Genomic DNA, 14,312 nt, shown 5'->3' with positions numbered 1-14,312 from the left:
TAGCAGTGATTTTTTGATCAGAGGGATCTTATCTTCAGCTTTCATGCATGTGCAGTGTTGTGCTGGATCAGGGTCTCACAGTTTGGAGTTAGACTGCAGCACAGAACTGTGCAGAGGTGCTACCTAAGGGTTTGATAGCAGAAAAAATATGTGACTAGGGTATGATCACATGAATTAACTCTTGAGCTGTGGTTCAGAGCACCAGCTTTTCAGGATCTGGTTTCTTGTCCTCAGCAAAGACAGTGAAGTGCTTTCTCTCATCTTCATACTTACTTCTTCTGGTGCTTGCAGTTAGAACAGCTAAAAATTCACTTACTCACTATCCATCATTCTTCAATTTTTTGCTATTTTTAAATGATTGCACCACTGATTCCTCCTGTCCTCCATGCCCTTCCTCTCTTCTCCAGTGATTTTCTTCCTCCCCACTGTCTTGGTGATTTTGGAAGACTATCCTTAATCACGTATTAGTCTTCAGTATGCTTTATTATTTAGATGTTTTTCTTCTTCCTTAGCTCCCCTATTTCTCACACAAAAGTCTTTACTTGTAAAGATGGTCATAATCTTTAGTTATAAAGGAGTCATAGTCTTTAGTTGTAATGGGGTCATAAATACACTAAAGAACTAAAGATGTTTTTTAGTGTATTTATGACCCCTTCTTTCATCTTCCTGTTTTCCTTAGTGAGATTCCTTTCCTCTCTAAACCTCCTCTTTCCCATACTTAAATTAATTCCCCCCTGCCCTGAGATTTGCAATAGGATCATGATTATTTCTGTTCTACAGTCTGGGAAAAGAGCCTTAAGATTCAGAATAGAAGATTGTCATAGAGCTGCAAAACTTTATTGCACCTGTTTCTGGTTTTTGAAGGTGCTGCTGCCAGTCTGTACATCTTTGTAAATACCAATTTCCTTGCCAGCTCATGCAGAAAGAGTTTTCTTCAGGCAAATGGAAGGACTGTACCTCCTCACAGTCTGCAGCTGTGTACAAATGTACACTGCAGAAGTGATTGAGCTGCTGTCACTGCTCAGCCATTCCTTGCTTAGAAAAAATGCTGCATTTCAGATTACCTTACACCACTTCCACCAGCAGTTCTGGTTAAACCAGCTGACTTTGCTATAGAAATAGCTACTGTTCTGCTACCTGGGGTGTGTCTTAACTTTACTACATCCATTTTCTGCAGTGACCATCCTACTGGGGCCTCGGGCTGCTCTGATTTACCGTGCTCCTATCTTTACCTACTGCTTTCTTCAACAGGGTTGTTCACCCTCTTCTGCTTCCTTCAGCTTTCTGGCTTCTATTTTTCTTTCCCTAGTAGTGCTAGATTTTCAGGGAAACATCGAGTCTTCTAAAGAAGGCTCTTTAAAGGCTCCATCCTTCTTTTACTATTTAAGGCTGATAGTAGAAATCATTGCACAGTACTTTTTGGTTTGAGCCAAAGCTACTCTGTCTATATGGTAAAATCCTAATTATTTTTCCTTTACGTATAATTGCTGCTTTTAAGAATTATCAGAAAGCCATTGTTTATGCAGCATTATATTACCATCTTTTCACTGTGTGTTAAATATTGTGAGTCATGCAAAGTTGAGTCATCCACTGCAGAGAAGATGGCATATCAGAATCCCATCCTTTCCTCATCCCTCCCACGCCAAATGGGGTGAATTTTGCTGTATTTTCATCAAAGAATTCAAGAGGTGGTTTGTTGAGTGGTTATTTGATAACAAAAAAAAGCATTGAACATTGCACCTGAGATGTGAAGGTTACTGAGGGTAGTTCCTGTACAACACTTACTTAATAAAATAATAAAATATGCTGAGTTGGAAAGGACACATCAAGATTATCAATTCCAACTCCTGGCCCTTCACAGCACACCCCAACAATCATACCGTGTTCCCAGAGTGTTGTCCACACACTTCTTAAACTGGAGAAAACATGTATTGCTGGAGTTACTTACAGGCTACTGGAAGAATAAGAGCTTAGCCATGTTAAATAACTCATCCAGGAGGTAGAGGTGGAATTCTAAAGTGCTAGCTAGGAAGTCTCTACTCCAAGATCCTTTCGCTGACCCTCAAGCAAAAGTGTCTGTTTGCATACCATTGCTTTTAGCCAGAAGTCAGGACACACACCTGTATGTTACTCTTTAGCTGTTTGAAGCATGTGCTGGGAACCTCAGCAGCTTGGGCAAAAAACTCACTTGTACTCAGATCTTCTTGGAAGCACAAGGTAAGGAGGTTTGTAAAGAGTTCTGCTCTTCTTGGATGTACATCCTAAGGATTTCTGAGCTGGGCTGGGCTTGCCTTGCACAGCTCAAGACTGAAGGCATTTATTGCTGGTGCCCATCCTCTTTGCCACCTTCTGCAGGGTTGTGTTGTGAAATCAAGAGCCTCAAAGCAAACATTCCTATGAAGCCTCCCTACCACACAGGGAGGGTTCTGAGTCAGGGCTGATTAGCTTTGGGGTGTTTTACATGACAAGCTGCTCTGTATTCAGGTGTACTTCTGAGGAGCAGCATGAACAGTCTGCTTGAGGGACCTGGTGGATAGAACTCTGGCAGAGGTCTTCTGGCTGAGGGGAAATAGAGGCTTCTTGTTTCTTCAGGTTACTCAAAATACAGCTATTCAAAGTTTTCATTCATTTGGCTGTCAGACTTTGAATTCTAGGAGTGTGCTCACCTGTTGAATACAAATGTGCTGGAGCTGGTGGGAAACAGTGGAATTTTATGACATTGAATCAGTAATAAAGACAATTTATTTAATAATAAATAAGCTCATTTATTAGGCTGTTATAGGCTCCAGTGCCTGTGGTTGTTCCCACAGCTTGCAGAAGTTCCAGAAATCATATAGATTATGTAAAAATAGAGAGCTCTGCTGTTAAAATGGTGGAAAATGGGCTGGCTGGTAGTGGAGGGAATGCCAACCAAGAGCAACTGCAGACACAACACTTACTTGGCTTCTAAACCATTAGTTATAAGGAACATGCAGGATGGTGAATGTATTCTCCATTTGACAAGGATGTAAATGAAACAAAAAAACTAGAAAGGAAATTGCTAAAAGCAATTGAAGGATAATTTTGTAGTACAAAGATGTTTAGATACTTGGTGAGGTAGCTATAGCTTCTGAAATTGGAAATGCAGATTTATAGCCCATAGCTTCAGGAAGCTTTGTTTATGATGGAAAACTTCAACCTACATAAATCTCTTGCCAGGTATGCTGCTATATTCACTTGCCTTCATTTGTTGGGAAATAGTTATTTTTAAAACAAAATGTGTAACCCAGTATGTTGGAAGTCTGTATTATGAGCACCATGTGAACAACACTGTCTTTCTCCTGTAAGTGTTCTCTCTATTTTAAGTTACAAAGAGGTCTGGGAGTCGTCATGCCTGGTTCTCAGTTCTTCCATAATCTTTCTGTATCACCTCCATTGAGACAGGTAACGACCTGGTACCCTAATTTCTTTGTCTCTGCAATTACTGTAAAAATGCTTTTAGCAAGGGTGTAATAAGTAGGCATTAATTAAATCCATAGAATGTGATTCACAGTATTTGGATCAAGGATACTTGTATGTAGGATACTTGAAAGCAGATTGTAGAATTAAGTGTTGATACACAAATTGTTACTACTTCTGTTGATGTGTTTAGTGATGTTTATTTTAATGTTTTCCTCAGCCAATTGCAAATGTGGATCAGGAGACTCTGACAGAGCTGGTGAAGCCAAGCATTGACTACGTGCGTCATAAAAAATTCCGATCTGGGAATTACCCATCGTCGCTGAGCAATGAGACTGACAGGCTGGTTCACTGGTGCCATGGTGCCCCTGGAGTCATCCACATGCTCATGCAAGCTTATAAGGTAAATCATTCTGTGCTCATAGATTTCACAGATTCACTGAATATTCTGGGTTGGAGGGGACCCACAATGATCATCGAGTCCAGTCCTTAAGTGAGTGGCCCAAGCAGGGAGCTAACCCACAGCCTTGGTGTAATTAGCACCAAGTTCTTAGATATTTGTATATATACACACACAGATATATGCATATATACCTCTGTCTTTACAGAGAGACTTATATGCTTATATGTTCCATAAATTACTCCTTTATTAAGATATAACTCTCCACAATTTAACGACAGAGCTAAGATCCCAGGCCCTTCCAGGCCGTAAATAAAACTGCTGAGCTACCACAAGCCTGCTGTTTGCCCTTCTCCATTCTTAACTAGGTTTGCTACCTGACTTTTTGTGTGCTTCTGATTTGCGTGACATTTGAAAGTATGCCGTTTAATTAAATTTATGCAAATCGATTCTTGCTTTTGACAGCCCTCCTTGACAGATTCCCTGGTTGGCATCTGGGTGGGCTGATGAAAAGCAGCTTGGTTTATGGAATAATTACTCATGCTGCTACCTGAAATGTGAATTTTAAATTTCTTACAGCATGTTGGTTTTTTTTGTTTTTTTTTCGCATGTAACAGCAGTTGCAGTTGATTTTTCTTTGGACTGTGGTAGGAGATTGACTTCACACTTCTCCACTCTTCTTCTTTGTCAATGTGATGCTTTCCCCAGCACAAAATGTTTTGCAAGAAGTGAGAGGGATAGGACCAAGTTCTGATTAGCAGTCTCCTTTTTGGCCTCTGTGTTTAAGGTGATGAAACATAGGTGTTTGTATTATTCTTTATGTTCTTCTTTTTGAAGCACTGAAAGGAAAAAGTTGGCATGTGTTTTGCTGGCTATGCTTTCATACCAGGCACAGGACTTGTGATAACAGATAGCAGTGTTTGTCCTGGAAATCAAGTGCTGTCACCAGGCCTTAATTCAAAATGTTATGGCTAAGCAGCTGGCAAACCCTGTTCAGAGAGAGGCACTTCCTGTATCAAGCCTGTGAATTTAAGAACCTTGCATGTTAGTTGCTTCTATTATCTTATTAAATAGTTTGGCAGGGGATACCATCTTCAAAGGACTAAGTCTACAGTAGTACATCAGATTTACTTTGTTAGGGTTATTTTGGTAGGGTATTTGTTGTTGTTGGTTTGGAGTTTTGTTTCTTGATCTGTAAAGTGACTTAGGCAAAGGTGAGCAACAAAGTGGCTTTATAAAGGTGGAATTCTGGTGTTAATCATCTGAATTACTTGCTTTTGTTTGCTTCTTTCTAGACGAGCCCTCTATGTTTAAAGTGCATTTCAGTTGCAGTAAACTTTGCAAAAGTGTTCCTTTGCTCAAACTCACTACTGCTTCTTAGTATATACTGTACGAATATACTAATACAAGTACTCATAAGGGAAATGCAGCGTTTCTGCTTGTATTTGTGACAGAGAAAAGAGTCCTGGGCTATACAAAGAGATATTCTTGTGCATTTTTGACATGGAATTGAAGGCAGAGAGCAACCAGGGAAAATTATTCATGGAGACCAGACCAGCAATTTAGGACCAGATTTGATATCCACTATTCTGTTTTACGTTTCTTGGAGGCAGCATCACATTTCTGTATTTTCAGATTCTGGTTTGGGGATTGAGAATGGAGAAAAAAGGACCACATACCCTTCAAATAGATTGTAGGTTTTAGAACCAAAGGCCTTGAACTTGAGTGTTTTCTTTGGAGGTCCTGATTTTGGAAACAAAAACCTGAAAAGTTTTTTCTTTTACCCTGCAGGGAAAGGACAAACAACTTACTAAGAAGAGAAAGAGAAGTCTATGAAAAATAGACGATTAAAATCCAAAATAAATTTGATAGGGAAAAACTATCAAATACCCTACACAAACAGCAAAACATCTCTCAGGGGCAGCTTCCTTTTGTTTTCATTAATACTTCAATTGATGTGTGTTTATTCTCTGTTTTTATTCCACAGACTTTTAAAGAGGATAAATACCTGAAAGATGCTATGGATTGCAGTGATGTCATCTGGCAGAGAGGTTTATTGAGAAAAGGGTATGGGATCTGCCATGGTACTGCTGGCAATGGCTACTCCTTCTTGTCTCTCTATAACCTAACTCAGGACAGAAAGTACCTCTACCGAGCTTGCAAGGTGAGCTCTGCAGCATCCCAGCAAAATCACTGTTCCTTTTCACATCCCAGTGCCTGTACATTCCCTTTCACATGCCAGTGCCTGTACGAGGGTAAACTGGGGTGGGAGTGGGCTGATGTGCACTGGGGCTGGCTGAGACACTGGGTGGGATAACAGGGCCCATCACTTGCTCCACTTCACTCATTTTGACTGGACAACTTCCACTGTGTCCGTGGGGCAAGCCTCTCTTAGAAATAATTTGTCTGTTTCATTCTGCTTTTTAAGAGGGAAGGGACTAAATGTATTCAGAAGAAAATAAGAGCCTGAAAATTAGCCTGCCTGAACAATAACAGACTGATGTTATGTGGTGCTAATTATTCCACTGAGAGTTTCACTGTCCTCCTCAGGTCCTCAAGCTGTTTGTATTTGTATTTTGTAATTATTTGTTTTCAGACTAGTGCCTGTTTGGGGCTTTTAGAGCTCTGAATTGCAGTTATTAAATGGCTCACTTAGAGTTTTTTTATAATACAAATTGCAGAGAAAGACACACTCAGAATTTTTCCACTGGAATTGTCCAAATTCTGCTCTCAGCTCTTGATGTGCTAGCACTTACTGAAGGAGAAGGCTTTCTCTGCCTGTTTCCTTACCTTGTAAGACCTTGGTTTGGTTTGTTGGATTTTTTTCCAGTTTAATTCACTGACATGAAGTTTCATATTGTGTACACAGCTTTTTAGCTGAAGCCTTTTACACAGTATTGCAAACGAAATTTGATGAGTTGCTTCCTAGGTGCTTTTTAGTGAATATTGGCCATATGTAAAGTTACTGTATTCATCTCTGCAGTCAGCCTGTCCTCTCTCAGCAGAGCTTTAAAAGTCTGCTGATTGTCTTACATTTACCAAAGCATCATGCTATGAGGACACCTGTAGACATACCTGCATCCTAGAGACTGAAATAAAACCCTAGTACTCCCACAGCAAATATGTGACTTTGTTACACATGGAGTCACCCACTGCTGATGTGTGAGCCACAGCACCCTGCAGGCATTGCTGGCAGCACAGCTGTCACCTCTATCATCCTCCGTGCTAGCACACCTTCTGCAGCTCTGGGCAGCATTGGCAGCTCCTGGTGCATTTCTGGCCCAAGAGAGCCCTGGTGTTTGTGCACACCATTCTAGAGAAAAGCTAACGTGTCTGTCTCAAAGCCAGAAAACGGCAGAGACTCTGTAACATACCTGAAATCCCTTTAAGAAGGAGGTTGTGATGCAGTGGACAAAGATTGTTTGCTGGAGCTGCCCGCCATAGTCGGGCAGTGGATTTGCAGCCACTCTGCCACTTAGCATCTCCTGCATGCCCCAAGGGGATTCTGGAAATGCTAAGTGGCAGAGTGGGGGGACAACAGGCAGAGTAAGGGGGAAACAGGCAGAGAAATTTGCTTGTCTGGCATTCTTGAAATCTTTTCTTTATGAGCCAGAGTGTGCAGGGAAGCAAACATGCAGTTTGTTGTACCTAGAGGCATGTAACTGAGAGAATGAGATGGCTGCCCTCCCAGGGGTCCTTCTTCACACTGAAAACATCAAGCCCAGGGGAAGGAGTCTTTCCTGGAATACCTGGTTACCTCATGAAAGCCATGAAACTGTTTCACAAATGAACCACAAGAATATGAACTTGAATAGAGGAGACCCCTGTTTTGTGCTTCACATTTTACCTTCACTGCTTTTCTCTCAAATTATCAGGAGGCACTCTGAGCTGGCCTGTCTGTAAGAGGAGACAGGGGCTGTGGAATCCTGGGCTCCAGGCAACAGAGCATTGGGCCCTGTGCTGTTCAGCCTTGTGATTGCCACTGTTGGTGGCAAGCATGCCCATCTGTGTGACAAATAATGTCAAATGTCTTCCTAAGATATTGTTTCTTCCCCCTCTTCTCTCCCAGCCAGTTAAACAAAGATCCTGTGGCTTATTGGGTCACAGTTGTGCTGAAGTTATGAACTTGCAAATGATGGTTGTGTTTCAGTAGCCTAGGGTGCATTTTTTAAACTTCCATTGCAGTTCCCAGGCTGGAAGTAATAATCAAGGCTAGTGTGCAATCAGATGTGGATGTTGCAAGAATTGATTGTAGCTTAGAAACATGCCATAAACATGTTTGGTCCTCATATTTAAGACAGGATTACAGGATTAAGGCAGGGACAGGATTAAGACAGGGAGAGTTAAACCATACTTTGGAGATCTATATCCAGAGGGTGCCCAAAAAATGTTTAATCAGTTCTTAATAACAGTGTGAATCACAGTGTTTGTGGCTTTTTCCTTGTGTTTCCTGAAGACACACACATATGCACATACCTCTATCAAGAGAAGATCATTATCCTTCACTAAATATTTAAATAGAGAGGAGAGGGGAGGGGAGGAGAGACACCACCCATTTCTTTCCAATGAACATACCTCTATCAAGAGAAGATCATTATCCTTCACTAAATATTTAAATAGAGAGGAGAGGAGAGGGGAGGGGAGGAGAAATACCACCCATTTCTTTCCAATGACCAGACTGATGACTCTGGAATCATGCTTAGACCCCATAAAGCCCCAGCTCTAGGGCAGGGGCACCCTTTAGTTAGGCTGATGTGTTTGCTGACAGGTAGGCCAAATTGCAGGGGAAGCAGGGAGAGACCTTTCAGTTGTTGGCTTTGCAGGAGTCCATGCGTCTATTTCGAACAAGCAGTGGTTTGCATCCAAGCACAGAAATGCCAGGGGAACTTGTGCCCCCCTGATGCTCGGGGGAGCCATAAAGGAGAAGTAGCTGGTTGTTACTGAATGATCCAGGTGTGGTTCTTAAGTCATGTGTGTCTAATGTAGCTACTGCAGCAGTGCTGATCAAATATGAGACACTGTTAACTCTTTCTAATGATAATCTATCTCCTGCAACAAAACATTAATGACCATAATTGTCTAACTGTATTTATAATGATTTTTCATAAGGCTTGGGAAGAGCAAATAAATGAAACTAATTAATGACAGCTGAAGATTTAATACTCTAAATTGGTGCACAGAAATGAAAGAAAACCAAAATGAAGTTAACAGCTGTAAGTCCTCAGTTTGTGGATAAATTAAGAACCAAGAGAGATAAGAGACTGATGCAACATTAGTAAAATTTTGACTGAGTATATCTGTTCTTGCAACATTTTTCCTTGGCATGTGGCAGGGTTGATTGCCAAAAAGCAGATGTCTAGCCAACCATTGCATTGTTATGAAACTGAAACTCACTCTATGCATATACATATTTTAAAATCTGATTGCAGGCCTTGTCATGGTTAAAGGAGAACAAATTGATCTCAGTGATTTTTATGTTGTGTGTCTGCTTACACTGCTTCACATTTTGTACCTATTAATGATATTCAAATACTCAAACTTGCATTTAACAGTCTTGAATAAAAATATATTTTTTAATGTGTTTCCCAGTTTGCTGAATGGTGTTTGGAGTATGGTGCACATGGATGTCGTATTCCTGACCGACCTTATTCCCTCTTTGAAGGTAAAGTAATGGTGTTGCAAATGGTCTTGTACTACAGGAAAGAGTGACATCCTTGCAATTTTGGCACGTGTGTAGGAGTTGGGAAGTCTTCAGTGGGTTCCTCCACTATTACAGCCCCCCTATACCATCATCTCTGCCTAAAAGAAGGCAGGGGTAGAAAAGGACAAAGAAAAATCATTCACTATCATAACTCTCCCTTCTGCTTTCATTTCAGCAGCTCAAATTTAAAACCAGCGGCAGTGTTACTCTGGAATAAAATTCTGCTGTGCTGGTGCAGTTTGGTTTAAAGCAAACAGAAGTTCAGGCAACAGTTTTGTCACAGGTGGTTTTTCAGAGGGACTGGGCGGAGGAGCAGCTGTGGGTAGGGGGTCTCCAGCTAGCTGCTAGCTGTCAGAACTAGGCCTTCTCTGCTGCCATACTCAACCAAGGGAAAGGTAGTTTTAATATGAACCTAAATCACTTGAACAGGAAAGCAGTGCAGAGTTCTTAGGGGCTTATCTATAAGTTCCAAGATGTTACCAGATACTTTCCTAGAGCTTTGTATTTTTTTTAATATAGCTTATTTTCTATTCCTTGTATCATCCTCATGTTACAGAATCAGTAGCAAGGAATTACAGATCCAAGTAGGATTTAAGGTAGCAAGCAGCGCGGCTGCTCCATGAACAACGAGCCTCGTGTGCCACCTGCCGCAGATACTTGAAATTACAGCAGCCGAGCAGAGATATTTGCAAATTAACAATCCAGGGTGTGAATGAACACAAGAGAGCAGGAGTTTGTAGGCAGCCCTTCTAAATAGAGAGTTATTGTCTTAATGCTTAAAGGAGAAGAGCATAATTACTCCTATTCCTGAGAGCACCCCTGCATGCTCTTGTAGGGAGGGAAAAGAGCATGCATACAATCTCTTGTATAAAAGCTTTGAAATTTGTTCAGAAGGTGAAACAGTGCAAAGAGCAGGATGATTTGTGCTTGAATGCTGACATACAGCTTATTTTAGTTTTTAATTGTCTTGAATTTTTAAAGAAAAATATAGAAGTCTCATATTTGAGATGAAACAAACCTCTTAAACTGGGGCTTTGTTTCTTTTTGTAGCCAAAATTGTGCTTGCAGTTGTCCAATTCTGCCTGTACATGTGTGCTTTGAACAGAAGTTGCATGTGCATCTTATGGAATTGTCCTAAGTGTTTTGTTTCAATCAGATACTGTAATTCAGAAAGGTTCCTTTATATGCATAGCTGTTTATAAAATAGGATTTTAGCTTGATCATAAAACTGAACTTGTATGATTTCCTTGTTGTGCCTCTCTTGTCTGTCACCCTATGAGTTCTGCTGGGTGATGCACTTTGGGGTCTGGATGGCCTCTCATAGATAGTGAGGAAATGAATCTGTACTTCACAAGTGCAATAAAGTTTTGGCTTTTTCTTTTAACCAGTGAAATGAGAAGCCAGAGCTGCTCAAACTAGGAAGGACAGTCCAAGCTTGGATTAATTTTTTCTTAATTTGAAATAGCATTGAGGTTGTTCAGTTGAAGACATATTAGCAGAGACATCTTGGTTCTTGCCTTTGATATTTTCAAACAAAATTTCGTTTCCTGGGTGAAGTACAGATGAACTTGCCTTTCTGTAGGGCCTAAGTTCACCTCTTTAAAAAAAGATCCTAGTGAGGGAGGTGTTCAGTTGGGTGCTGTTGCCTTTGCTGTCAGCTGTGCTATTTTAATGGGCACAATGATCTCCTTCTCCTTATGTTTTAGGCATGGCTGGAGCTATTCACTTCCTCTCAGACATTTCAGTACCGGAGACTTCCCAGTTTCCAGCGTTTGAACTTAGACCTCAAAGGAGGGAAAACAAAGTGGAACAGGACGGCTAAAACCATCATTTTGAAAGGAAACTGATGCCAAAAGAGATGAGACTGTTTCGTGCCTCTGATAGTGAACGAACTTGACGCTGAACCAACAGATGGATAAAGCCCTTTTCTCCCCCCTTCTGCCCCAAAGGACCATGAAGTCATTAGAGCATGAACAGGAGAAGCCACACTTAAGTTCTGTTAAAGTGACACCTTCAGATGTAGGACCAGAGAAGTCAAGTTTTGAACTTTCTCTTTTCTGTTGTATTTGTCTTCTTCAGGTCTTTGCCATGCTCTGCACGTTTATTGGTGTTGTGTGTTGATCCGAGTCTTTTGTTGTTAGCCAAAAGCTGGTCTCCGTGTGAATCTCCGTCCTGTACCTTCGTGCATGACTCACAAGAGCAGTGTTGCTTTCTGCAGCTGTTACCCGCAGAGAGAGTTCGCTGCAGGACGGTGCCCAGCTTCACTGGTGTACTAGCAGCTCTAAAAAGAGATGAAAAACGTTTCTGTGTTCCTTTTTTCTGCCTTTTTCTCCACAGTCCTTCTAAGCTAAGCTGGTGGTGATCAGCCTGTTTTGATGAAGAGGCGTGAGGCCATTTCTGTTTTCATAAAGTTAGCAGGTTGGAAGGGATCTGACTTGTCTTTTGCTGCTGTTGTGGGAGGCTTCTTTTAAAGTCTGAAAGAGAGGTTCCCTTTGATTCCTGCAGCTGGTTAGTGTGTTAGGTGCTTATAGCAGGGTGGAGATGCTTCTCCCCACTGCTGCAAAACCCCATGCCATGCCATGAGCTTAAACTGCAGGTGGAGTCACTTGGACTACCTCCCTCTGCCACCAACAGCACAGCCTGGACAGCATAACTGCTTCTCCTCTCCTAGACCTTGATTTGGAATAAACCTCTCCTGCAGCATCTCATATACAGATGAGCAAGGGAAGGTGCCAGGACAAGCCTCTCATGCAGGTGGCTCAGGATGGTTGTTACTTTGGAACCAAAGTGGTGATTTGTTCAGGCCTTCCCCTCCCATGTAGTAGTAGAGGAGTGATAAATACCAGCTGGTTTTGGAAGCTGCAGAGGATTATTGAACAATATGAAGCCATTGCTAGTGGCTGTAATTGAAGTAAAATTCATTTTCAAATCCACACAGAAAAAGCTCTTTTCCCATAGTCTTAATTGCTGCTAGTGCTTTGCTTCCCCCTGTAGTGTGGTGGGGTTGTGAAATACTAGACCTGCCTCTAGGTGCTCCTGAGTGTCAGGCCATTGGTTTGGGAGAAGTGGGACATACTCCAAGTACTCTTAGAGCAGACTTGTGTGTCCAAGTAGTACCTGAAGTGTAGCACACTCCCAGTCACTCAGGCTCTGTGGTCATCCTCCCCCAGGTCTCCTTGTGCTCTGTCAGTGCAGGTGCTGATTTTAATTGGTATCTTCTGTCTGGTGCGAGTGTGACAGACAGCACAGTTTGACCTTTTGGGCACACATCGGGATATCTGTGACCTGTGGGCCATCTGCTGAGTGCCAGTGCCTGTGGTTTGGCTTGGAGATGCATTGTTCCTCCTTAAATTGGTCTTGATTTGTCACCTTGCAGGTGGCTTCCTTGAGCCTCTTCCAGTGTCTGTTGCCAAATCCTGTGCGATGTTAACAACTTCCCCATTCAGTTCTGTTGGACATCAGCAGCAGTGTAAGTGCACAAACACCTTAACGTCACAGTGTAGCAGCTTTTCTGCTGGTTTGTCAGGTAGGATTAAAACATGGGAGCAGCAGAAGACTCTTCCACCCCTCTGACAAAAGCAAAAGGTGAAATGGGAGCAACAAACCCAGCTGCATCTCTACAGCCAGAGATTGGGGAAAATGCCTCATGGCAAGCAGCTGGGCTGAAGCAAACAAGAGCAGAGCAGAAAAGCGAGGAAGAGAGGGAGTTATTATTGTGAGGGATCAGTGAGGAACAGGAAGAGCTGGTCATGGAGGCAATGCACAGTGTACCAGCAGAGACATCTCGATGAGAGATTCCTCCATGCCAAGAATGTCAAGAGCTAACTCTTTCTTTCTTCAGTCTGATCCTGCCCAGAGAAAAGGCAGGAAGGAAACTTGCCCAGGAATTCTCAGAGAAATACTAACAGAGATAGATGCCAGTTCTGATCCTGTTTCACATAACCCCCACCTCTTTGTTCCTTCCCCTCCACTGTGGGTGCAGAGCATTTTGGGTGTGTTAACAGGGAAAGGGCTCACCACATGTACAGGACCTGCCTGCAAACACTGGCCACCCTGGCAAATCCCAAGCCTCTGTTGTATGGATTGTTTAACTAGGGGGTCAGCTGGAAGGTTTTTCATTCAGTGATTATATGCATATTGGTCTTGGCTACTGTGCTGGGAATGGCTCCTGTGGGAGGCGAGTTTGACTGGCTGGAGCCTAAAGGGAATTAAAACCTGCTAGTTTGAAAAATATACACACTAAGAACAGCTGAATCCCCAAGATGCTGGAGTGTACCTGTCAAGATAATGAGCAAGTCAGCTACCTGCTCTTCTGTACCATAGCCAGCCTTCTGCCATGGTGGGGCCTGGCAGGCCTAGCATCATCTTTCTCTGCAGAATCCTCTCAGAACTGAGTAAGACTGGAAGTGTATTGAGCTGGGAAGTGTCTTGACACTGCAACTGCCTCATCTTCCCAACGTGACTTTCCCTGTGGCTCCTCCTTTCTGTTTGTCACAGCATTGTGATATCTTGGTGGCCCCTTAAGGAAAGATATGGTGTGAAGGTGAAAAAGTGTGTTTCACCAAGGCATTGTCTGCAGAAATGACATCAAACTACAAATGTAGAAAATGTCTTAATATCCCCTAGTTTGCTTTGTCTGTGTGTAATAGTCCACCTGTTGCAAAAAGCAGTAGTGTTAAAAATGGAAAAGCTCTTTGGGCAGAAAAAGAGGAAAAAAATGCTGATGTTTTGTTCTTTGGCTTTATTAGTAAAGATCAAGCTATATGGTGGTAA

The 14,312-nt window shown here is 42.1% G+C and overlaps 1 protein-coding gene across 1 annotated transcript in view; it reads left to right on the top strand.

Annotated features, from left to right (window-relative positions):
• LANCL2 (LanC like 2) overlaps positions 1–14,312 on the top strand; it is a 33,231-nt gene extending 18,919 nt beyond the window's left edge. Inside the window, exons 6-9 of the mRNA XM_039715123.1 lie at positions 3,659–3,841; positions 5,826–6,002; positions 9,428–9,500; positions 11,246–14,312. Coding sequence (XP_039571057.1) covers positions 3,659–3,841; positions 5,826–6,002; positions 9,428–9,500; positions 11,246–11,361 — 549 coding nt within the window. The 3' untranslated portion in view covers positions 11,362–14,312. The remainder of the gene's footprint in view (positions 1–3,658; positions 3,842–5,825; positions 6,003–9,427; positions 9,501–11,245) is intronic.

The sequence above is a fragment of the Passer montanus genome, unplaced genomic scaffold (genome assembly GCF_014805655.1).
Source record: "Passer montanus isolate IOZ18808 unplaced genomic scaffold, ASM1480565v1 scaffold32, whole genome shotgun sequence".
In the NCBI taxonomy this organism is placed as follows: domain Eukaryota; kingdom Metazoa; phylum Chordata; class Aves; order Passeriformes; family Passeridae; genus Passer; species Passer montanus.
The sequence above is the reverse complement of the archived record's forward strand: the minus strand, read 5'-3'. Positions and strand labels throughout refer to the sequence as shown.